We start from the raw sequence: 25,065 nt of genomic DNA on the forward strand, positions 1-25,065 counted from the left end.
ACCATCAGCCTCCAAGTGGGTCAACATGAGGAAGAAAAACTTGCTTTACAGAATGATGTGTTTGAAACATGGATCACCTCAGCATCTTTTGCTGACAGTACGTCACCTCCAGTTCAGTCCCAGAGCCTTGGTCATGATCATGGCTGACTCTCGAGAGGTTTTAGGAGGACAGAAAGTACAAAAATAGAAAACGTATTTAATGTGAGCCTTCACATTACATCATGGCTGAAGAGACCCAGATAACATTAGGTAAATACATTTCATACTGGAGTCTGAAGCAAGGCTCCTTCCCTTCAGTCCTGCATCGCTGATGCCATTTCTTCTTCTTGTTGTTCAGGGTGGGACCTTTGACAGGCTTCAGTTATTCAGTCCCCACGTCACCTTTCTTTCTGGAGTGACGTCTCATGTGAGACTTCAGGTGACACTTCATCCTGAAACATCCATCACACTGGGAGCAGCGATATGGTTTTTCACCAGTGTGAGTTCTCATGTGTAAAGTAAGGTTGCACGGCCGTTTAAATCCTTTACCGCAGTCACTGCAGCTGTAATAGTTTTTACTGCCGTGAACTCTCATGTGGTCATTCAGTTTGCTGCTTCGTGCAAAACATTTCCCACACTGAGAGCAGACAAAGGGTTTTTCCCCTGTGTGAACTCTCATGTGGTCATTCAGTCGGCTGCTTCGGGCAAAACAACTACCACACTGGGAGCAGACAAAAGGTTTTTCCCCCGTGTGAACTTTCATGTGGTTTGTCAGGCAGCTACTGCGTGCAAAACGATTGCCACACTGAGAGCAGACATAAGGCTTTTCCCCTGTGTGTATTTTCATGTGTTCTTTCAGGAACTTCCTCCTGGCAAAACAACGGCCACACCGAGAGCAGACAAAAGGTTTTTCCCCTGTGTGAACTCTCATGTGGTTCGTCAGGCAACTCCTGCGTGCAAAACGATTACCACACTGAGAGCAGACAAAGGGTTTTCCTCCAGAGTGGATTCTCATGTGTTCCTTTAGGAGCAGTCTGTTTGTAAAACACTTACCACACTGGGAGCAGCTATAAGGTTTTTCTCCTGTGTGAACTGCCATGTGGTCATTCAGGGTGTCTTTTGTTTCAAAGAATTTCCCACAGAATGAGCAAGTCAAAGGTCCACCGCAGAATTTTGCGTGATTTGTCAGTCCAGACCTTGAGAGACATTTCCGTCCGCATCTAGAGCAGATCAGAGATTTGTGAACAACAGCATCTTTCTTTTCACTGACTGAAATCACTTCTGTATTCTCCACAGACTTTGAACGTAACTGAGTGTTAATGGTTTCCCACCAGTCCTCACTGTCATCAGTGTCAGAGTCAGAACAAGGCGACCTCTGGTGGTCAGGGAGGAGAGGTGTATCCAAGTCACTGGCTGCTTCTGCTCCTCCACAGGTGTCTCCATCAGCTTCTGTCTTCATGTGTTGAGTCCAGCTGCTGGTTGCTCCATCATCTTCACTCTTCACCTGGACAGGAGTGAGGGAGAACTGGGTTGCTTCTTCTTCTTCTTCTTTTTTGAGGTGAGGTTCTTGACCCTCCTGACTCAGACTGAAGCTGCACCCTTCTTCTTCTTTCAACACCAGAAGCTGCTGGACATCTGCAGGGACACACACATGACTTGGTCACTGATCGAAGAAACAATTTAGGAACTCCACCTCAGACTGCATCGACAGAATCTCCTTCTGATCAATAGGCTGTCAACATCCTCAAGGCAAAGGAGGTTTGTGGTGCATCTCCGCATGAGGCCACACTGGTGTTTTCTGATGGTGTCCCATCAACTGGGATGGAATAAACTGCTTTATAACGTTTTACCTCAGAGGAGATTGAATCCAACAGATGGTGTTATATTGGGTAAGGTGACCTCAGTTTGACCCTGTGTGTATAGAGGAATGTGTGAGGTGAGAGAGTGAGTCGTGAGAGGCAGGAAACATCTGGGATACAGCTTCAGGAAGGAACATTTGGGGATCATTGATGGAGGAGGAGGATTCACGATGGACCAAGGAGTCAGACAGAGACCAGACCAGCAGAAACAAGCCAACCAGAAGAGTGGATCGTGTCGTCCGTTTTACAGCTAGCACCAATAAAAGGCAGCATTTGGAAGGACTCATCAACGTCGCTCCAGACCGAGTGAGGTCGGCCAGCACAACACCAGGACTTTGACTCATGGAGACCAGGACCTGAAGAGCCCAGGACCAAACACCGGAGCCTGAGCCTTGGTGGACTGAAAGTGTATGAAAAGGTTCAGGTCTCACTCCACCACTTGAGCTCATACATTCTTTTGGATTTCAGCTTGTGGAGTTTTGGGAGTCAGTAAATGAACACGCCGAAGATAGATTTAAGGTGTATTTCCCTACAGTTTGTCTTGGCTTTTACTTTGAATTGGGTTTTAGTTTGGCTGTGTGTTTTCCCTGGTTAGGTTTAGAAGGGGAGGCTGGGGAAAGGGTGATGTCAACCATGGTTCTAACTAAGATAGGAAGACAAACGTGAGCGTATGTAAAAATAAGAATCATAATTTTTATATTTCATATCACAATTCGCCTCCTTCAGTCCATGTGCCAAGACCTCCTCTTTGTGCTCTCGAGTGAAGAACCTGTCTGCAGGCACTTGCTCTTCACGGTGATATCAGTCAAGCTCATGTACGGTGCCACGGTTCGCGTCAACCATAAATCTTAATGCGCCTCATGCGCTTCAGCCTCGACTGCTGTGCGCACGTCTTGAACAAAGCTGGCAGCGCAACCTATGAAAAATAGTTGTGGGAGGCTATTTTTAGAAACTGTGGCGGAGCGTAACGGAACACAACCAACCAAGAAGCGATAGAGAAACAGAGGGTAAAGTTTTGCCTTGTACTGAATTTGTGACAGTAAAAACACTAGCTTTTAATCATGAGAAGTAAACCAAGCTGTTTTCACCCGGTCCGTCTCTTCATACTCTACGTGCGGCAGGAATGCACGACTTGAGTTCAGCGAGCAACAGACTTCAGTCATTCTTTCGTCCGGGATCGTTCCGCGAATAACGGGGCAAAGTTTTCTCAGCTCCCTGATATGACCACCGTCATCCATTTGGAAACTGCAGGACGTCTCACACCACATAGCATCTGCATCAGACAGCAGAACAGGAGCTTCCCATAACACCCACAAATCCACTGCCAACCTCACTAACTAGTTTTATGGGCACCTTCAACCTTAGAGATATCTGCACAAGTGATCAACATCCAAACGTAAAAAATACATAATATTTTATATAGAGCAATACGTCTGACAAGGATGGATTTTTGGAAGAATCGATGTAGACGTTTGGTCCACCCCTCTTAGAGGCTTTTGACTCGCTGCTGATTCTGGACTCTCAGAAGCTCGGTGGTCTCTCTCCGACCTGCCCGAGTGGGACGGCCCCGGCGGAGGTGAACGACACACCCCAGTAAAGTCCCACCAATATTCTGAAATGCTCACACTCAAGTGTGTGTTCTTGTACTTCTATCTTTGTGAGTTTTCAATCAACAGAATGAGGATATTTTTCCAAAGTGAGGACATTTTGGCAGGTCTCATTTTGAGGGTTAAAACTACAAAATATATTATAATGGGGTTTTGGTTTGGCTCAGAGGTTAAGTTAGTTAAGTTGGTTAAAGGTGAAGAAACGGGTGTGTGTATCGGCTGCTGTATTTCACAGGCTCAGTTACTCGTGAGTTCCCTCTTTTGAGTGCAGAACCGCTGTGAAGTCAGTAGGTTCTTTGAGCCAAACCTGGCTATGGTTTCTGTTGCGACTCAGCATGACGTTGGCTGGTGGCAACAGAAGGTGGTCTTACACCTCGTTGTTGCAGATACATTGCCTTGAGTAATTGTGAAGAAAAAAAACACGTTTATTTGGTATTTTGGTTTCCACTGAAGTCATACAGCATCCAACATATCCACACTGAGATATTGAAATATCGCGGCATGATTCACAGCTCCGCAAGCATCGGCTCTTAAATCTCATACTGTGGCACCCCTGACCTTCTCCCGAGGTTTTTTTTCTTCTTTTTTTCAAAACTCTTTAGATTTCTTTAGCCTCGCACGGAGGAAATGCGAAGCATCACATTCAGCGACATTTCAGTTGGCGACCTGGATCTGTGTTTCATGAATGAAAAACAGGGCAGACACAATGCAAATGACTGAATATTGAATTACTGGATCCTAACTGCAAAATAATTCAACACTGCAGTCTCGGTGACAGAAGAAAACAAAAGCAGCTGCAGAGAGGTTCCGCGCGTCTCTGTGAACCTCTCACTTCCTCACCGCGTCACGTACGGCACGAGCGCAACACCACGCCCGCTGCGGTGCGTGCGCGTGTATATACCTGGTCTCTGTGTCTCCATCCCCTGCTTTCGTTGTCAGGAGCTTCAGCGTCGTGAGAGAAGAAAACGGATCCCGGAAAAAGTACTTCCGGTGTGGAGCGGCCCCTTCTTCTTCTGAGGTGATTCTTAGCCTTGAGTTCACTCGGCTGCCATCTAGCGGTTGGAGTCCATACCTGACCCCCGTCACGCGTCCACATGGAAACTCGTGACGGTCGAGTCAGCTTTTCCACCGCAGAGCAGCGCGCCGCTGAGCCGGCTCTGAGGGCAGTGTATTGGAAAAGCACTGAATAATTTCGACACGTTTTCAGGGCAAATTATCACATACAGTTCAGGATCGGTATAGACTGCATGTGTGACCTCTCTCTACAAACATTCAACATTCCTGGGTTTCACTACGAGTACGAGCAGCTCAGCAGGAAACAGCACACAACAAGCAGCAGAATGTTTGTTGAATGTTTGAAAACAGCAGAAAATCCAAACACATCATGAGCAAAGTCTGCTGTGCTCTGATACTCTGCGGAGTGGAGGCGTGGTAGAACACCCACCAAAGTAACACCAGACCACTGCTTCTTCTGAGGGACATTACAGTCGTGAACAAGGCAGAGCACAGACCAAGCCAGTGAGTACTGAGGTGACCCGAGTCAGTAGAGAGACTAAACAATGCTGGTCACGTTTAGAGCCAGATCCAGCGACTGGATCATCTCCAAAGAGATTCTCTCTTGTCTCTGCTACCAACCACATGCTAGAACCACACAAGGGTAGACTGTCATTATAAACAATAAAGCTGGAACCTCAGCACGTGGAGTCAACATGAGGAGGAGAAACTTCCTTGACGGAATGATGTGTTGGCACATGGGTGGTAGACGTTCAACCAGTGTGAGTTCTCGTGTGTGAGGCCAGCTGCAACGTCTTTCTCAGTGAGAGCAGACAAAAGGTCTTTGCCTTGTACAGGCCACAGAGCTGAATGGTCAAACAGCACTGACTGGGACCACACGGTAAAAATGCAGCATCAAACCCATGTAAACAGTGTGGTCCAATCCAAGAGATAAATTCTGAATTCTCTTTGACAGACCACACGTCCTGCATACTGCGGATGACAGCTGGATTACACCTGCATCTAGCCAGCTCAGATTGGACTGGGTCGGCCGCATCTTCCCTCTGCTGCGCCACTGTAAACACAGAAGTGTCAACTGCCCAGGAAGAAGCATTGATTCCATTCACAAAGCAGGGAGGAGGAGAGCAGGCGTTACTTCTCGAAAGGAGGACAAATTCAGTGAGTGGTTTTAGGAAATGACTTGGACAACATGAGAACAATAAGATCTCAGGAATTATCAACCTTTATTCCTAAACAACATGGTCGCCAGCAACGGCTCACGCAACGCAGAAGAAATTGCCCTGCTGCAGCTCTGTGCAACTAAAACGGCTCCAGGGTGGAGGCAGCGTAGAACCGTTGCTCTGATGCAGCAGCTTGTTCGGTCTGTACCAAGTCCAACTGCCGTCTCATGGTTGCTTCCAGGTCCAGTCAGATGAACTCATAACAAAGTCAGTAAATTTGTTCAAGTGAGTCGGCTGTCCTGCTGGAGTGAGTTTTCATGTGAGACCTCAGGAGCTTCTTCCACTTGAAGCACTCGCCACACTGGGCGCAGTGGAACGACTTCACTCTGTCGTGAGTTTTCATGTGGTCCTTCAGGCTGTCTCGGCGGACAAAACAATGGCCACACAGAGTGCAGATGAAAGGTTTCTCTCCAGTGTGCCTCCTCACGTGATCCTTCAGGCTGCCTTTATAGGTGAAGCTACTACCGCACTGGGAGCAGCGGTACGGTTTTTCACCGGTGTGCGTTCTTATGTGTAAGGTCAGTTGGCTCGCTGTCCGGAAACGTTTATCGCACACAGTGCAGCTGTAAGGTTTCTCTCCCGTGTGAATTCTCACGTGCTGTTTTAGGCAGTGCCTGCGTTCAAACCGGCGTCCACACAGTGAGCAGACGAAAGGTTTTTCACTGTGAATTTTTGGGTGAATTTTCAAGTGGCAGTTCATTTTCCGACTTGTTTTAAAATATTTCCCACAAACCCAACAAGACACGGTTCCTCCACAGGACTTGATGTGTTTTGTCAGTCCACCCCTTGAAGAGCATTTCTTCCCACACCGAGAGCAGACCAGCCACATGCCATCGGCATCATCTTTCTTCTCACTGACATGTCCTTTCGAACCCGACTCAGCGTCGATGGATTCTCGCCAGTCCTCGCTGTCATCCGTGTCAGATTCAGAACTCAGTGACCTCTGAGGGTCTGGGTGCTGAGTCCAGCTGCTGGCCGCTCCATCGTCTTCACTCTTCACAGCGACAGAAGTGACAGAGAACTGGGTGGCTTCTTCTTCTACTTTCACTCTGTCGTCTTCTTTTATGAGGTGAGGTTCTTGCTGCTCCTGATTCAGACTGAAGCTCCACTCCTCTTCTTTTTTTATCACCCGCAGCAGGACATCTGCAGGGACACACACAGTCAGCGAACAATCTAGGAACTCCACCACAAGCTTTCTCTGGATCAACATGGACAGAGCAAACCTCTTGGAAACACACCTCCTTGTGAGGACCTTTAAGATTCAGCCTCAATTTGAGGGTGAAAACTGGGTCATGATAATTGAATATCAGTTAGGACCAGCTATGCTACAGCGCCCTCCTCTGGACACACGCTCCCCTCACGGTATACGCTTGGTATTGTCATGTTCTGTCTGGCCATCACATCACGTGACATCACTCTAAGCACGAGCGTGCAAACAAGGTTCAGCACATCACTATCAGCATGACACGGAGAGCAAATTGACTGTTAACGTGACGTGAATATATGCAAAATAAAGCAACCATTTGCTTTGAATGTCAAAACCGTTTACGTCTAAACAGAGCCGGAGCAGCCTCTATACTCTCACTTTGTATTTACTGCGCTATTTGACCTGCCGTGGAGGAAACGTTGAACTGAATTCAGCTCAGCTCCAGCACTTTTCACCGGAAGACTCAAGTCGACAAGTGTCGTCCTCTTCTTCCGTGATTTCACGATCGATGCCGATGTTAATACACAACATGAGCTCCAGTGTGAGTCCGCACCTGGTCCCGGCGTCTCCATCTCCAACAGGACTCTTCCTCGCACGGCGCAGCCGCTTCTGTCTTTCGAGGGAAGAAAATGGAGGAGAGGAGCGTTTGCACGTCACGTGAGGAGGTCGTCTTCTTCGTAGGAGGTCGTGTCTGACGCCACGTCTCACTGCTGCCATCTGCCGGCAGACTTGTGTACGTCACCACCTCCAAACTGAACCGGGCGTTGACTCGATGTGAGGTTCAAAGACGACGCAGGAATAACCAATATATTTCTCACTGATGCCATCAAGATGTTTAGATAGATTTGCCCGACAAATGATCTGATTCAATCGTATTTAAAATACCACGATCCATGACCATGAATTGCGGTCCAGTAGCCAGAACACTTGATCTTTACTCTGTAATAATTCGCTGCGACTTGTAAACTCATGCTGCCCGTATTGTCAGGAACCTAGTTTCCTCTGTGAGGATGAAGAACACACACACACACACACACACTGGGAATCACTGTGACCAATGACAGGCACAGCAGGAACTGCAACACACTGTCAGTAATAAAATAAAATTAAAAAAAAACTCATGCCATGACAATGATTAGCGCTGATGAAATGACTAAATACATAAATCAAAATTGAAATATCAAATTCACATCTAGAAGTGTAGCAGGGTATTGTGTTTATTCCGTGTTAGAGTCAACGCCACATACGTTTCTCCGTCTGTGTATCAGTAGGTGTTGATTCCCAGCATGATCATCAGAGGAAACAAACCTTACATAATAGATATGTTGTTAAGGAAAGAATCAAACCACAATTGTGTCGTGTTTTCACTGCCACGGCTTCAACTTTTGACGGAGTAAAAACATGGAGCAAACATTCAACATCCATGTCCCTCTGGAGGACACTAGACCATCGAGTGCCCTGGTGCAGCTGGTGCACTTTTCCACCTTGAGGGAACAGCTGAGACTCTCTGGTCCATCGTACAGATATCCTTAATTATAAAAATGTAATAAATAAATAATGCGCTAAATAAATGACAGAACTGGGACTGCTGCTCGCAGAACCAGGCGCCTGAAGGAACAACCACTCCGCGCTTTCACTACCTGCCCATAATACCATGGATACGGCAATAGATGGCGATCTCACAGGGAACAACCTACCCCACTTTCAAACGCCTCTTTTGGGAATGAGCAGCCGATAGGTGTCACAGACGAGATGAGAAACTCGGTCAACAGCAAGGCCTTTCAGCAACACACTTAGGAGCAAAGGTTTATTTTCAAACCAGAATCTACAACTGCAGATCAATGTCTCACGCCGTAGCTGCACACACCGTCAGCTGTTTCTGCTCACTGCTCCACCTCTGGAGTTTAATCTGATGGATAACAGCCACCACTCCCACCGATGTGATCGAGCGGTCAAACTGGGGTGCAGGCAGGACTCTGTACTGTTCGCTGACTGGACGCGCTGAGGCATTCTCTCACTCGCCGTCTAACCTGTGAGCAGCTGTGTATCCATTATCGATTACTGTTGTCATGGAACCATCGAGAAAGAGAAGGTTTTCCCTGGTTTGGGAACACTTTGATCTTATCTCTGCCAACAAGGTCAGTATGTATAACAGATATAGGGCAGGTAGTGTGTGTGCATCTTATCCATGTCTTCTCAAACCCCATCACAGCATTTCCCCCCATCTATGCCTTATATTGTTGGTGACAATCCTACTGAAAGCTTTGGGCAACAAAAGTTCATGCTTGCAGAATCCTATAGTTAATGTCCACTTGGTGGAGCCAGAGAGCAAATATTGAAGGGTAGACTCATGAATCGAACCCATTTTTCTCACTGCCTCAGTGATTCAAGAAGCTTCATCTCAGCATCACTACAATTAACAGTAAAAGAAAATGGAGTCTCTCGCCTGCCACTTCCAACTAAGAAGCTGCTGTTGAATTTGTCTTACTTCAATGTACACATTTTTCATTTCAAGAGAATTTCAGTAAAACAGCACAGCCAAAGTTGAAATAATTATTATATTTGCTTGACATTTTGCATCAGTAACTCAAGTGAAACTCCTCTGTTGCGGTGCCAATCCTTTGCTGATCAAATGGTAGCTGCTTGAGTCAGAATCAAACTGTGTTGCCTACGACGTCACATCCCGACTGGGAGCAGCTGAAAGACAGTTGTGACTTTTCATATGGTACTTCAGGCGATCCTTGCGTGCAAAACAATCGCCACACTGGGAGCAGCTAAAAGGTTTTTCTCCTGTGTGAATTAGCATGTGTTTCTTTAGGCTTACAATCCCCGTGAAAGATTTACCACAATGAGAGCAGCAATGAGGTGGTTCTCAGGTGTGAGCTCTCATGTGTTGTTTCATAGCGTTACTCACAGCAAAACGATCAACACACAGAGAGCAGACATAAGGTTTCTCTCCAATGTGTTTTCTCATGTGAACAACCAGGCTTCCCTTCTGCGTAAAACAACACCCACATTGAGAGCAGCTTTAAGGTTTTTCCCCAGTGTGTGTTCTTTCGTGTAAAGAAAGGCGGCATGATTTCCTAAAACACACCCCACTGAGAGCAGCCAAAAGGTTTCTCACCAGTGCACAGTCCCTGGTGAATGCTCAGGTAGCTACTGGTTTTAAAACACCTGCCACACTGAGAGCAGCGGTAAGGTCTTTCCCCTGCATGAACACTCCTGTGTTCCCTCATGCCCTCTCGGTGTGCAAAACAAGACCCACACACAGAGCACACATGAAGCTTCACTCCATGGTGCGTTCTCATGTGTCTCCTCAGCACCTTTGTCGTTCTGTAGCATCTTCTACACATTGAACAAGTCGATCCTCCACAGCAGGACTTTGTGTGTCGAGCCAGACCAGCCCTTGAATTACATTTCCTGCCGCATTTAGTGCAGATCAGTGACTCAACATCTGTCTCCTGACTGACATGAACGTTTGGATTCCCCACACTGCTGGAACCTGACTGAGAGCTGTTGGTTCCTGCCCAGTCTTCACTGTCATCGTTTCATGTGCAGCTTCAGGGCACCTCTCTGTGTGAACCAATCTCCACACTGAGAACAAATGAATGGTTTTTCTCCAGTGTGAACTCTCATGTGGAGATTCAGCTTCTCCCTCCTGTCGAAACATTTTCCACAAACAGAACAAGTCAAAGGTCCAGAGCAGGTCGCCGAGTGTTTAGTCAGTCCAGACTAGACTAGAGGAACATTTTTTTCCACATCCTGAGCAGATCAGTGATTTGGAACTAGCATATTCTTTCTTCGTACTGCCTTCAACTTTTAGAGTCCTCATAAAGGTTGATGCTGACTGAGCGTCACTGTTTTCCCTCCAGTCCTCACTGTCATCTGTGTCAGATTCAGAAGTCCTTTGGCGATCAGGTTGAAGAGCCAAGTCACTGGCTGCTTCAACTCTGCAACACTTGTCTCCATCAGACTCTGTTTTCACATTCTCAGTCAAGCTGCAGGCAGCTTCATGATTTTCATCCTTCACAACAACTGGGCGGAATCTTTTCCTTCCACTTGTACATTGAACATCTGTTCTTCTTCTTCTGGTTCTTCTTTAATGAGAGGAGGTTCTTGTCCCTCCTGATCCAGACTGGAGCTGCACTCCTGCTGCTCAGTGGCATCTTCTTCTTCTTCTTTCATCACCAGCAGCTGCTGGACACCTGCAGGGACACACGCACACCTCAGTCACTGAACAACTTCCTCCAGCGAATCATGGCTCAAATGATCCAGACACATTGAGCCGTTATGAAGCACGTGGAGCGATACCTTCTTTCTCTGAGGGCTTCTCCCTTCAGTGGTGGCCACAGCGGATCATCCTCCTCCATCTCCCCCTGTCCTCTGCTTCCTCTCCTCTCAAACCTACAGAGCTCATGTCCTCCTTCACCACCTCCATCCATCTCCTCTGTGGCCTTCCTCTCCACCTTCTGCCTGGCAGTTCCAACATCTCAACATCTTCATCTACCAATGTACTGGCTCTCTCTCTCTCCTCTGTACATGTCCAAACCATCTCCATCCAGCCTCTCTGACTTCCATCCTGTTCACTCCCAGAGAGAAGCTCAGCATCTTCTAAGGCTACAACAAATGAAGAAAATTGATTAAAAAATAGATGATGGAAAACATTGGCAACACAATTTTTTGTCATCAATTCGTTGTGCGATGGCTATGCGGCACAATAAGTTTGAGAACACAAAGTTGAGTTCAGTGTGGAGCAGCTGAGACGCCAATAACAACTGAACAGTCTCCACATCCAGTGGCCATCTTGCCTTGTCTGTTCAAACTCCTCAGTGCAGAGCACCAGGCGCTCGTGTCGTGTCAATAGCAGTTCTCTGATTTCATGACACTGTGTTTCCATGCAGTGGAGCTGAGGATGTCAGCAGACCGCCGCGCTCCACCACATTATTGTTGCCTTGCCGGGCCTGTCATGCACAAAAGCCTGCTGATCATCTGGAACCCATGACGCAGATTTTGACAGAGAGTGAAGTCATGATGCTGGTGACAGGTCCAACAAGGATCCAACAAGGATCTGTTGCACTGGATGATCAACCTCTTTCTGTCCTGGGAAACAATGGATTTTGTTGCCTGACTGACCTTTTGGAACCAAAGTATGACCCCCCTCCCCCTTCACAGCAACATCTGGGACTGTGCTCAAGCTTCTTCACCGCTGCTTCTTTTACAACCAGCATACAGAGTTCTGATGTGTGCATGAGTCTAGGTGCTCATTGGAGTGACTCATCTCTCCACCAGGGAAACAATAAACTGCAACCAATGAGTTCAGCTCTCAGAAGGCTGAAGACGTGAACCAGCTGTCGAGGACATGAAAACATCAAGAGCCGGACCATAACCCAAACCTCACCACACTGTCATGTCAACATCAAATAGCACCACACTGTTATTTCAAGGAGCCCTGAACGCACCACATTCTGCGAACAGATAACATCCAGCGTCATTGGTTTACAGACAAACATCCGCATCTGCCATTTGATGATTTGTTTTTTAGTTTGACCGTTTATACTGACAATGGATTCTTATGCCGTCGCAGAGAAGAGGATGAACGACTTACAAACACTGCGGAATATTTAGTTCATGAGAGCTCAGCCGGTATTTCATGCATAAAGACTCATTCGAGCAGATTATCAACCGTCCGTGTGTCTTCAGCAGAGACAAGTGAACTGGAAAACTTGAGTTTTTAGTCCGTCTGTGCCACAGCGTTTGGACTCGGACGATGTGACACACAACACCAGCTCCAGTGAGTGCGTGTACCTGGTCCCACGGTCTCCATCTCCAGCAGGATTCTCTTTGGAGCGACGGAGCTGCTTCAACGTTCCGAGAGAAGAAGAAGATCACAGTTCCTTCAGGCTCAGTCCCGCACAAACGACAGCCTGCATGTCACCTGGAGGACGGGAAGTGCTCTTCTTCTGTGGCCGTGACTTGTCTGGACTTCGCTCTGCTGACATCTACCGCTTAAAATGTCAACTTCACCACCGCCAAAGCTCCTGCGGCTGCTTTCTCATGAATGAGCTGATAACAGATTCAGAGGGAGTTTGAAATGATCTTTGAAGTCTGTGCTTCTGTGTCAGATCCGGATGCATGAGCGGTGCTCCATAAAAGACGGCATGTTGTCATGAAAAGATAAATGGTTCTATCAGAAATGCGCGTCTCCATCTTTCTTGTGGTTCAAATAAAAGCTTGCGGAGGCAGCTGGAAGGGATCACAGCTGTGTGCAGCATGGTGAATTCTGAGAAAAGGACACAGGAACATGGAGTCAGTCATCCCTGTCCAACACAGAGTACCTGCTCAAATACGGAGATCCACAAGACTCAGGTGTGTATACCTGCTTTAGATGTATCACTGGGAACCAGCCCCTGGAAACACACCGACTCGTGGGTACGTTTTTGCTGGTCCCCACAAGGTTAAGCCTCAATTTGAGGATGTAGACTTCAAAATAAGTGGGTCATTATAACTGGGTTTCAGTTTGTTTCCGAGTCCTGGCTCAGGTTAGGTTTAGAGGGAGAGGCTGGGGAAAGGGTTACTCCAATCAGTCAAGGAATACAAAGAAAACAGACAGGGAAAAAAAGTGTTGATAACTCCTTCCCTGAATTAGGCACCTTTATTCTCAAGCCACATCAACGCGATGCAAAAGAAATGGTCACGTCGCAGCACCGTCCTATTTTGAGCACTTCAGGATGATGGCAGCACTGAACCATCACAATCTGGTGTTTGCATGGTAGTTTCAAGTGGGTCAAGCCAGATGAACTCAAGAGGCCACAGCGCCACCTACTGTCATGAAGTCGACAGTACTCAATAACTGTCATCACTATAATAATCAAGACAGGACTGCAGAGCTTACTCCAGCTACTGCCGGAGGAAACATGGTTATTGATCAGTCGCCGCACGTTTACACAACCTTTGTGTGTATCTTCGAAATATGATGAATGAAAACCTAATCTGCATAGTACATTCACAGGCTGCACAACTCAGAGAGTGGTGGATAAATTCCTCCGCCCTCTCGATTTCAAAAGGACACGTCGCATGTGTTGAGGTAATGGCACACTGTTCCAGCTGCTATGGGTCAGCTTTCTTCCTGTTGTGAGTTCTCATGTGATGCTTCAGGAGTGTCTTCAATTTGAAACATTCACCACACTGAGAGCAGCTGAAAGACTTTTCACTACTATGAGTTCTTATGTGTACCTTCAGGTTGCTTGTTGTTGTAAAAGATTTCCCACACTGGGAGCAGCTGAAGGGTTTTTCTCCTGTGTGCACTCTCATGTGTTTCTTCAGACTCTCATTCTGCGTAAAAGATCTACCACACTGAGAGCAGCTAAACGGTTTTTCTCCTGTGTGAGTTTTCACGTGTTCTTTCAGGGTGTATCTGTGAGCAAAGCAATTACCACACTGAGAGCAGATGAAAGGTTTCTCTCCAGTATGTCTTCTCATGTGGTCCTTCAGGCTGCCCTTTTGTGAAAAACAACTCCCACATTGAGAGCAACAATAAGGTTTTTCACCAGTGTGACTTCTTGTGTGTTTCGTAAGTTGGCTTGTGGTTCTAAAACATTTAGCACACTGGGTGCAGTTGTAAGGTTTTTCTCCAGTGTGAACGTTCATATGTTCTTTCAGACCGTTTCTGTACGCAAAACAATGGCCACACAGAGAGCAGCTGTAAGGCTTTTCTCCAGTGTGCAGTCTGGTGTGTTCCTTCAGGCTGTCTCTGCGTGCGAAACAGTTGCCACACTGGGTGCAGATGAAAGGTCTTTCTCCAGTGTGACTTCTCACGTGGTCATTCAGTTTCTGTTTGGTTTCAAAACACTTCCCACAAAACGAACAAGTCAACGGTTCTGCACAGCACGACTCTCTGTGTTGGATCACTTCAGCTTCAGAAGAACATTTCCTGCCACATCCAGAGCAGACCAGTGCTTTCCAGTCAGCCTCATCTTTCTTCTCAGTGACATGAACTTTTGAGCTTGAACTTGACAGAGGCTTTGTGGTCTCTCTCCAGTCCTCACTGTCATCAGTGTCAGATTCACAACAGGGCGACCTCTGCTGGACAGAGTGTACGTCTCCACCCGCGTCGCTTTTCATGTGTTGAGTCCAGCTGCTGGTTGCTCCATCATCTTCCCTCTTCACCTGGACAGGAGTGAGGGAGAACTGCGTGAGGTCTTCTTCAACTTTGACGTTATTTTCTTCCTTTTCTTCTTTGATGAGGGGAGTTGCTCGCCCCCCTTCATTCAGACTTAAGCTGAATTCTTCTTCTTCTTCTTTAATCACCGCCAGCTGCAAGACATCTGCATGGACACAAACACGTCAGTCAGTCCATGTTGTAGAAAATCTCTCACGGCCTCTCTCTGGTTCAACATAACAACACCGTCATAGAAAGTGTGTTTTCATGCTGAGCAAGAGCCGCCCAGACCTGTTGCTGTCAGGGACGAAAGCAAAAGAAATGCATTTATTCAAAAACATCTGGTGGAAGTATCCCTACACTAAATCGTTTGCTTGAGCATCAGTCAGCCATGGTTTGCATCTCTGTCCTTGTGGGGACCTCGATCACAACCCTAAACCTTACAATCCTAAACACGTGGTTGACCTTAACCAGAAACCCAGTTCTGCTGACGTTTTAACCCTGTAAACCCTTTGTGGACCGGCCAAAAGGTCAGAACTTCAATCCATGGAGGATGCAGATAGAGAAGCACAGAGGAGGTGAGAAGGAGCTGCGCTGTGTCTTGGAGGATCGGGAGAAAGCCTATGACAGAGATTCTAGAGAGGATGTGTGGTACTGCATGAGGGAGCATCCGAGAAGGAACGTGAGGGAGGGGCAGCACATATATGAGGTCAGTGAGACAGTGGTGAGGTGAACTGTAGGAGTGACGGGGCTTGAAGTTGAGAGCGGGGGTCCATCAGGGATCAGCTGTCAGCCCTTTCTAGTTTGGTATTGTTCTGGAGGGACCGAGAAAGAAGGTTAGGCTGTGGTCTCCATGGACCATGATGTTTGCTGATGATATAGAGATCAGCAGTGAGTGCAAAGATGAGTTGGAGGTATGAGTGAGAACAGATGAGGTCAAGTGTTTGTGAAACGTGTCGACGCCCCTGAGCCATTTTATTGTTTTTATAGTAAGGTGCAGCTATAGCCAGTGGGGTTGGGTGATATCTTACAGTGCACGATACACTGCCAAAGACAATCCCTGCGATGAGAATTCTGCATCCATGATACATTTGATAAACCCAATGCTCACTCGCTGCATCGGACTTGCATACGTGAAGACCACGAGACCGTGACGGCGCCGCGTTCTCCAGCTCTGCAGAGTTTGATAGCCAACACCAGCGTTTGTTTCACAATCGTAGCTTAATATTAATCCAGGGAAGCTTTGATCATGACATGGTGGACTCTGTGTCTCTGGATCCCTGTTTCTTTGATGAGATGGAGTGGTCCTCACAGGTTCTCTGACGCGCTCCTCTGCCTTGGTTCACATCAACACATGCAGCTCTCCTGCTGCCAAGGTGACAACACATAAAGCTGACACCAGACACCAGCGGCTTCTACCAGAGACCTGAAACATTGAGTTTCTCATCTCTGCACTCACTGTTCTATTGAGACATCAACAAAGCGTGATGCTGGAGACAAACTCCACTCCTGAGAGACTGTAGTGTCCGACACATGGAGGAGAAGGAACATGGATTTATCCTGATCATTGTCGTTATTACGATGGAAGCATGTTGAAACACAACCAATTCATCATGTCATTTGAAGAAGAAGCCCTTGAGGCTGAGTTTCCAAGGTCACGGGACCAAGTGCTGCGGGTTTTGTCTTCACTGCAGCTGCTGTCGCTGAAGTGAAGACGGTGATTCAGCCATGTACTTGAGTGAAACTGCAAACTTTATAGTGTCCACCTTAAGAACGCGGAGGGACATGTGAACGGAGTGAGGAACAGAGCAGCTCCTTGGAGTCGGTTTTCACTTTCCACCGTTCTTTGTTCCACGAGTTCGTGTTCAGTCAGCGGCGCACATGACGCATCGATGGTGTTGTTCTCCAGGTTTAATACACCATCCAAGCTGCTGTGAGCGAGTACGTACCCGGTCCCTGGCGCTCCATCGCGAGCACGACGCTCTTCCGTTCAGCGCAGCTGCTGACACCGCGATCCGCGTGGGGTGTCAGAGGGAGAGGAGCTTTTCCGGCTGCTGCTGATGACGTCACGCGCATTATCTCGGAAGGGGAAGGTTCACTTTTTTGACACGATGAAAATTGAAATGAACGTTTTTAAAAACTAAGCATCACAAAGCATGAAACATTTTCATCAACAAAAAGACGAAGCACCTGAAAGAATTTGGCCTGCAAACGGAGTCCGGGCTGGCGCGCGTCGATCACGTCACTCTGCTCCGCACGCTCCTTCACGCTGCTCATGATCGGCCTCACAGTTCACGCCTCCAGGGACTTTGTGAACTCCAGACACCAAAAAATACAAAACCTACGGAGCTCACAGGGGGCTGTTGTTGTTGTCGTCATGTCCCCTCCGTGAAAAGGAAACTAAATTGGTGAAGAGTTGAAACCAAAATGGCAGATGAAATGGGAGACTCCCCAAGATGAGTTCCTTGGACAAGTCCATGCGTGATTCTACAGAGGGGTATGTGAAACAGCCGAAGAATAGATTTGGCAAGGGACACTTTCTTTTTTAAGTGCTGCTGGATCAACATTTAAAAAATGTGTAGTAGTTTGACACAATTTCAGAACCAGTCATATGAATAAAATATGAGTTCTGAATTCAAGCTTCCATCGATCCTAATGGAGACAAGGCTTTGTGCTCCACAGAGACTTTCTCCGTGCGACAGCCTTCGGCAAACAAGGTGCCGGACACACGTGGATTCAGAGCCGGTGGCACTTGCTCCTGACAACAGAGGTGTCACAGGGAGAGTGACCTGCTTCTGCTCCTCCAAGTGAAAAAGACTGACACAGCAGACAGCAGTCTGGAATTCTCAGCCTCAGAGAATGATAAAGAATTGAAGCAGCAAACCAGAGGAAATGGCAGGCTTGCACTCCCCTGTTTCATGCTCCACTACTGGCCCACCGGTCCTCAGAATACTGCCCACCAGTTCCATGCCCTTCTCCCCAACTGACTGGTGGAAAGACACAGGACCCCAGAAAGCAGCTTCAAGATCCAGATTTTAGCAGCACAAACACCTGAAGAGGTTTGACTTTATTGGTTCACATCCCCTCAATGCAAGACACAGCTTGATTCAATTCAAGGCATTACATAAACTATTGTTTTTCTAAGAGGAAACTTTATTAAATGTTCCTTTCCTTGTTTATTAAATTCCTCACCATTGTGTGATAAGTCCTTGGAGGCTACGCTCAGCGTCCAAGCCTTCAGGGGTTCTGGATGGATGTGTTTTCTTTTATCTCCAAGTGTTTCAAAAGCACCTTCTCAACAATCTGTCAGAGTTTGGCCGGTACATGGCCACCATTTATCTCTCTCATGGAACAATTGTAAGGTTTGTAACGCAGCTTGTTTTGCCCAACCCAAGAAGTTGAAAAAGGAAATCCCAGTTTTAAAGCACTTGAACGGAAAACCGTCATGGAAAATGTGTGATGCAACCAACTGAAACCACTCCGAAATGTTTGCTTCTGAGCAAACACTCTCTGTGTATCCACCGTCAAGGCTGACAGGTAACTGCAGACCTTCAAAGAAAGTCAAAGAAACCATCACAAAGTAATGGGGGCGGGTCTCTCATTCCTACAGTCAGTCAAACAGAGGACAGAGGAGGGTCTCAGCCAACTATGGGCAAATCACAAACTATATTTTGAGCTGAAATGGATGGCAATAAACTCGAAAATACTCATAATATGAGAGCTATAATCCTCCTGAAACGTGTGTGATCAGTAACATATGCAGTGTGGTTATTCAGTCATAGCTCAGGAAATGACCCACTGGTTATGAATGCACGTGTTTCCTCTGTTTTCCATCGCTGTGAAATTCACTTTCCTCATTCAGGGATGAGTCTTCTCAGTACTCATCAGGCATTTTCTACTCGATAGTCGGCTCCAGTATTCACAACTTCATGTGTCATGGCAGAAGAAACCGTAATAGATGGAAGTGACGTAAATGAGACATTTTCCTCAGAACAAATGCTTTGTGTGATCACATGTTTCAGGAGGCAACCCCGATAACCAGGTGAATAAATAGTGAATAACAGATCAGAAGGAGACCGGTGTCAACCTCTCAGGAACATGAAAACAATCTGACACCGTAAGACGCAGTAGAGATGCTGCACTGGTGACAGAGACAAATCTATTATCAGTGACTCGGTGGACCATGACGGTGGACCCCGGTCTGCAGGCCTGAGTGCCACCCGGCCCCGATGTGCAGATTTGATCATTGATGGCATAAGTATCGCAAATGCAGCGATATGAACAGAGCAGCCAATCAAAATCTCTAGTTTAACATTTGAGGCAAACCTTTATTTTTCAACCCGTCCAAGACAAACTCCCCCACAATGTACAGCTCTGCTACTGTAGGTTGATTTACTGTAGGTTGCGAGTTCCACAGCACCATGCTACGAAAGAGACGTGACGAGGAGCAGAAAACTATCACCTCATTGAGGGCAGAAGAAAGGTTTTCCTCCCGTGTGGCAGCTCATGTGTTTCTTCAGACTTCCAATCTGCGTAAAACATTTACCACACTGAGAGCAGATGAAAGGCTTTTCCCCCGTATGGGTTCTCATGTGTACCATCAGTGTTTGTCTTAGTCTAAAACTGCTGCCACACTGCGAGCAGCTGTAAGGCTTTTCTCCAGTGTGCACTCGCATGTGAACCTTCACATTCTGTCTGCTTCGAATAGATTTGCCACACTGAGTGCAGATGAAAGGTTTCTCACCCGTGTGAATTCTCACATGTTCATTAAAGTATTCCTTGTTTCCAAAACATTTATTACAGTGGGAGCAGATGTAAGGCTTTTCTCCAGTGTGGATTTTCATGTGTTTCTTCAAGCTTGCTCTCCGTGGGAACCATTTATCACACAAAGAGCATCTAAAAGGTTTTTCTCCAGTGTGACTAATCGCATGTGTCTCCAGGTTCCCTCTCTGCGTAAACGTTTTGCCACAGTGAGAGCAGCTGAAAGGCTTTTCTCCAGTGTGAGTTCTCATGTGATTCTGCAGGCTTCCTCTCTGTGTAAAAGACTTGCCACACTGAGAGCAGCTGAAAGGTTTTACACCAGTGTGAATTCTCAAGTGAATATCCAGATTCTGCCTTGTTTCAAAACCTTTTCCACAAAACGAACAAACCAAAGGTTCTCCACAGCAGAACTTCATGTGTCGAGTCAGTCCAACAACTGAGGAACATTTCCTCCCACATCGAGAGCAGATGACTCCTTGATGCTGCGATTTCTGAGTAGTGTCCTCTTCCTTCACACTGACAAGAGCTTTATGTGTCTCACTGTTTAGTCGCCAGCCTTTACTGTCATCGTGAGATTCAGAAGAGAGGGTCCTCTGGTGGTCACAGTGGATACGTGTTTTCTCACAGGTATCTGCTTCTGCTCCTCCACAGGTGTCTCCATCAGCTTCTGTCTTCATGTGTTGAGTCCAGCTGCTGGTTGCTCCATCATCTTCACTCTTCACCTGGACAGGAGTGAGGGAGAACTGGGTGGCCTCTTCTTTGATTTGGTCTAGATCTTCTTCTTCTGGTTCTTCTTTAATGAGAGGAGGTTCTTGTCCCTCCTGATCCAGACTGGAGCTGCACTCCTGCTGCTCAGTAGCATCTTCTTCTTCTTTCATCACCAGTAGATGCTGGACACCTGCAGGGACACACACACACCCCAGTCACTACACAATAGTATTGTATGGTACTACAACTAATGTTGGTATTGTAATCGAGAATGACTGAGGAGTTAAAAGATTTATGTCTCAAACGTTTGTTTTTCATTTGTGATTCTTTCATAAAGTCTTCTGCATCTAACAACCACTGTTAGGAAAGCCCTTAACTTTCTAACTGAACTGTTGAAAGAGATCAAGCAGGCCAAGAGGGAGACTGCAATTTTAACAAACAAATGAGACTTTCAGACCTGTTGCGAATTCAGGACAGGAAAGGGTGATGTCAGAGTGGGAAAACTGCAGTACATTGTGGGCTTTTAGGTCAACTGAAAACTTTACTTTAGATTTGATCAGACATTCTTTATTGTTCCCATGGTGAGGAAATCTTTGATCATGGTGCAAACGTGCCGTGTTGGTAAACGCCACACTCGTTCCAACGACCGCGACTGTTCTTGTTTGCAAAGCGAAGGACTGTGGGTCTCAGAAGAAACAAAGACGCACTGAATGTAAGGAGCCCGAATCACTTTCAATGTAATATGGATGTGTGTCACGATGCTGCTGCAACCACTTCACGTTCATGCTGAGTTTACAAATGTCGTTCACCTCATACTGTCCAATTCAGTCCTTTAAAGATTTCGAGGTACTGAGCTTTTAAATGAACAATATTGATTCAAAGACCACGGCCGTTCGCAGGTCAACCAGTTCGGATAGAAAACAACTGCGCTGGGAGCTGCCAAGTGGAGCACTATCATTGCAGAAACACTATCAGAATCCACTTGGCAAGGTATGATGTCACCCTGCGTTTACAAACGTTAGCATTAGCTTCTGTCGCAAAACAAAATGCAGCTTATGCAGTCACTGGCTTTACCAGCTGATTCGCCACGCGGCATCAGGATAACGGAAGCCACCACAACATTTGTTTGCAAACGATTACAACAGCACTTGGCAGTAGCAAACAAAGGTATGAAACGGCTTGTTCAGGTTCCTCACAAACCGCACGACGTCACAGAGCAAGGGAAACAGTTGACTGTTGACCATGATTCCCTGGAGGTATTGAGGTGTGAGAGATGGTGTTTTAATGAAGACGCTATAACCAGAGACGCCTGCACACCACAGTCGTGTATGACGGTCACAACACACTGAATGGACATGGAGTGTTGCCTCATGAGGTTCTGACAAGCCACACTGCGAGCAACATAGCTGAAAGTCACAGTCACAAAGTGCACTTTCAGATGCAAGACTTGTTGAGTGACATGTTGCTTCACGTGAGAAGTGTCCTGACTTTCAGAGGGCGCTTGTCTGCTGTAAAATGCTTGGACTTGGACGAACTCAGAGTCAGGAGAGCTCCAAAAAGGAAAAGGTCATGGTCTGATAACATGACATACAGTCAGAGGAGGTGGACATGAGGGTTACTAACTGAGCGACCTCTGCACGCGCCTGTTGATGTCCATCAAACATTCAGTGACTTGAGAAGCCACAGGTGTCTTACGAGCAGAAGCAGAAGATTCTGACGCTGAAACTGAGGACAGAAACTAGTGACTAGACCCGGACTCTCATTGCCAACCCAGCTGCTCTCACAAACGCGTCTCTTCGGATTCATCTTCGAGCAGCGGCTCACCAGCCACATCCGACTGCTGCCTTCCTCTCCAGGAGCCTCGACAAACAACGACATGTAGAGGTGCGCGTGGCAGCGCAGATAAAGGATCGGAGCGGATGGCGCCAGCTAAAGAAACAACCTTGTGGTTGGTGTTAAAGAAGCGTGGATCGAACGCTTCACCTCAGCACCAGCATCTCCGGAACCACCGCGCACGAGACGAGTGCTAGCGCCACCTGCGTTGTCGTCCGCATCAACGGCACGAGACATAAAAGCGACCCAAAGACAGCGCTTCCGTTAGATATAAGCCGAACATACATCACATTACAGGAGCCCAGACTACTGTTTACAATCGCGGCGGCCATCTTGGGCTGCCGCAAGTGACGTACACGACGCATCGAGGAAGCGAGTCACAGGTTTAAAAGGCAACAGACGGGCACCGCTCTAGTGACTGTGAGCACCTGGTCTTCTGGTCTCCATCTGCAGTGGGGCTCTCTGACGTTCGGAGAAGAAGAGGGAAGAAGTGCTCCCCACGTGTCACGTGGTCGGGTCCTCTCTTCTTCTGCGGTCTGCTTGAGTTCGACTGTTGCCGCATAACGGTGGAAATCGGTACTTCAACCCCGTCAAACTTAGTTGGACAGTCGCACCTTCGAAATCGGAATCAGACACTACTAATAATAATAATAATGATAATGATAATAAAGAAAGAAAAAAAGCTTGTCTTTTGTATTGTATTTTTTGGTTTATCTGAGGCCAGGACGAGAGGGCAGCAGTCTTAACTGAACAGCAGTCTTAACTGAAGCTTAGTTATCAGCTGTGCCTCAAAAACCACATAAAACCAGTCCTGCCAGCGAACACATTACTGGTTTGTTGTTCCAGTGCTTTTGTACTGGTACAGGCCGCTCCCTTGAATGGCCGGAAGTGGAAGCGACTCGCTTGACTTGGGTGTATTTCAGAGCGTGACCAATAGGTGGCAGTACAGCACCCGACAAACCAGCGCACACCCACAACATTTCAATGAAAATATTCGGGGTGACATCATGAACGTGCATTTGTCTTAGTGTATAGCTAAAAATCAAATTGATTTCTGTGGGTGATGTGAGGGAAGGTAGTTTCGGGGGGTTGACTAGGAAATGTCCCCTGCACCTCAAGATTCAACAATGTTTTCTTTGTCTTCCACCAGAATTCAGAATTATCATACAATATTTAGAAGCAGAGGAGACAAAGCTTTCACCAGGCCCCAGAGATGGAGCTGATGATTCTGGAAGAGAATCGCTCAGGCGCATACAAGAGCGTGACAGAGGCGGCTCAGACCTTTTCTGAGTTACCAACAATGGCGGAAGGTGGCCTGTGGTTTGCTGGCTAATCTGCGCTCCGTCCCAGAAATGTCAGCCGAAAACATTGGTGCAACTCAACACGGCTTGGTGCGGCGTGGTTTTCGTTTGTGAGAGCGAGGCATCTTGCTGTCGAAGGCATTTTTCGCTCTGTCTGCACGGACGAGTGCGACCGCAGAGATTAAAAACTGGTGACTGTCAAGATGAACACAGTTATTAACACAGCATTAACCGCAAGAAACAGGCCTTGATCTCATTCAGCCCACTAAATCAGGTCTCTTTACATCTGATAAAGCGAACAGGAAGTAGCACACAGAGCACCTGACGGACTTCCCGCTGATGCACTCCAGTTCCACAAACCGTGCACTTGAGGCAGACGGTGTCCAGATCGAGCTGAGAAAGCAGCAGCCAGAGTGGACTCACGCTCACAGACGAAGACATGGCGGTGGCTGCAGAGGTCCTGCTGCTGGTGGCGCTCATCTCCAACATCCACACGGAGGTCATACGGGAAGCAGGGGGAGGCCATCACTTCACCCTGGACAAAACCGCCGACTTCTGCTTGATCTCACGATGGGCCGGAGCGGAGAAGAAGCTTCTGTGGAACTCTTCCGTCCTTCATGGTTCCAGTCTGAAGGGAAAAGCTTCCTATTGGATATCCAGTCTTGATGCCTCAGACTCGGGTCAGTACCAGGAGCAGTGCTGGACTAAGGGACAGGTGACGCACGAGAGGAACTCAACTCTCCTCGTCTGTGACACGCACCAGATGAGGGTACATGAGCTTTTCCTTCGGGTTGGACAGACAGTGGAGCTGACTTGTGACGGTGCGGGACCAATCCAGAGGGTCCAGTGGTTCATAGAATATGTGATCCACAAAACGGAAAATACCAAAGTAGCTTTGATAGATGACGAAACATCTTCAGTTTGCAAAAACCAGCTGGTGAAGAACACGTCTTCTCTTCGGGTGACAGTCGACAGACCCCTTGGTTTCGTCTCCTACTACTGTCTGGAGAAGCGCCATCAGAGGTGCAGCACACACAGTCGTTACACTCTTCATATACAACCGGTGCTAATTCACCGCTCGGTGGGAGGGAGTCTGGAGCTGAACTGTTCTGACATCAGTGGAAACCAACCCCACGTGTGGAAGAAGACGAAGTCAGCGGTGGCTGATGAAGTGAGTCGCGACTACACCCTGGTCATTCCGTCCCTGACGTTGAACCACACAGGTAGATACACCTGTGAACACAGCGGTCACTATCGTGAGGAGTATCACCTGTACGTGTGTCCTGAGGCTGAGCCTCCTGCTGTGCTGTTCTTCACCGGGGGAGGACAAATCACTCTCCAATGTGGCGACTGGAAACAGACGGGAGTCATTGACTGGTTCATGAGGTCCAACAGAACTGATGGAAGAACGTCACATG

The 25,065-nt window shown here is 47.4% G+C and overlaps 3 protein-coding genes across 4 annotated transcripts; all 3 read right to left on the reverse strand.

Annotated features, from left to right (window-relative positions):
- Positions 1 to 229: 229 nt before the first annotated feature.
- LOC128752643 (oocyte zinc finger protein XlCOF6.1-like) lies at positions 230 to 4,450 on the reverse strand. Its single transcript, XM_053854067.1, has 2 exons — positions 4,347 to 4,450; positions 230 to 1,614 (listed from the first exon to the last, which is right to left on the reverse strand). The coding sequence occupies exons 1-2, from the start codon at positions 4,363 to 4,365 to the stop codon at positions 362 to 364; spliced, it is 1,272 nt and encodes a 423-aa protein (XP_053710042.1). The 5' UTR covers positions 4,366 to 4,450; the 3' UTR covers positions 230 to 361.
- A 1,236-nt stretch (positions 4,451 to 5,686) lies between these two features.
- On the reverse strand, positions 5,687 to 7,520 carry LOC128752765 (gastrula zinc finger protein XlCGF17.1-like). The gene is made up of 2 exons (XM_053854379.1): positions 7,440 to 7,520; positions 5,687 to 6,822 (listed from the first exon to the last, which is right to left on the reverse strand). The coding sequence occupies exons 1-2, from the start codon at positions 7,456 to 7,458 to the stop codon at positions 5,888 to 5,890; spliced, it is 954 nt and encodes a 317-aa protein (XP_053710354.1). The 5' UTR covers positions 7,459 to 7,520; the 3' UTR covers positions 5,687 to 5,887.
- Positions 7,521 to 19,369: 11,849 nt separating this feature from the next.
- On the reverse strand, positions 19,370 to 22,874 carry LOC128752681 (gastrula zinc finger protein XlCGF8.2DB-like). 2 transcript variants are annotated; one of them, XM_053854149.1, is made up of 2 exons: positions 22,775 to 22,874; positions 19,370 to 20,703 (listed from the first exon to the last, which is right to left on the reverse strand). In XM_053854149.1, the coding sequence occupies exons 1-2, from the start codon at positions 22,791 to 22,793 to the stop codon at positions 19,508 to 19,510; spliced, it is 1,215 nt and encodes a 404-aa protein (XP_053710124.1). In that variant the 5' UTR covers positions 22,794 to 22,874; the 3' UTR covers positions 19,370 to 19,507. The 2 variants fall into 2 exon arrangements, with proteins under 2 accessions (XP_053710124.1, XP_053710135.1); XM_053854160.1 differs by lacking the exon at positions 22,775 to 22,874 and adding an exon at positions 22,632 to 22,699.
- Positions 22,875 to 25,065: the final 2,191 nt, after the last annotated feature.

This window comes from Synchiropus splendidus, chromosome 1 (assembly GCF_027744825.2).
Source record: "Synchiropus splendidus isolate RoL2022-P1 chromosome 1, RoL_Sspl_1.0, whole genome shotgun sequence".
Lineage (NCBI taxonomy): Eukaryota > Metazoa > Chordata > Actinopteri > Syngnathiformes > Callionymidae > Synchiropus > Synchiropus splendidus.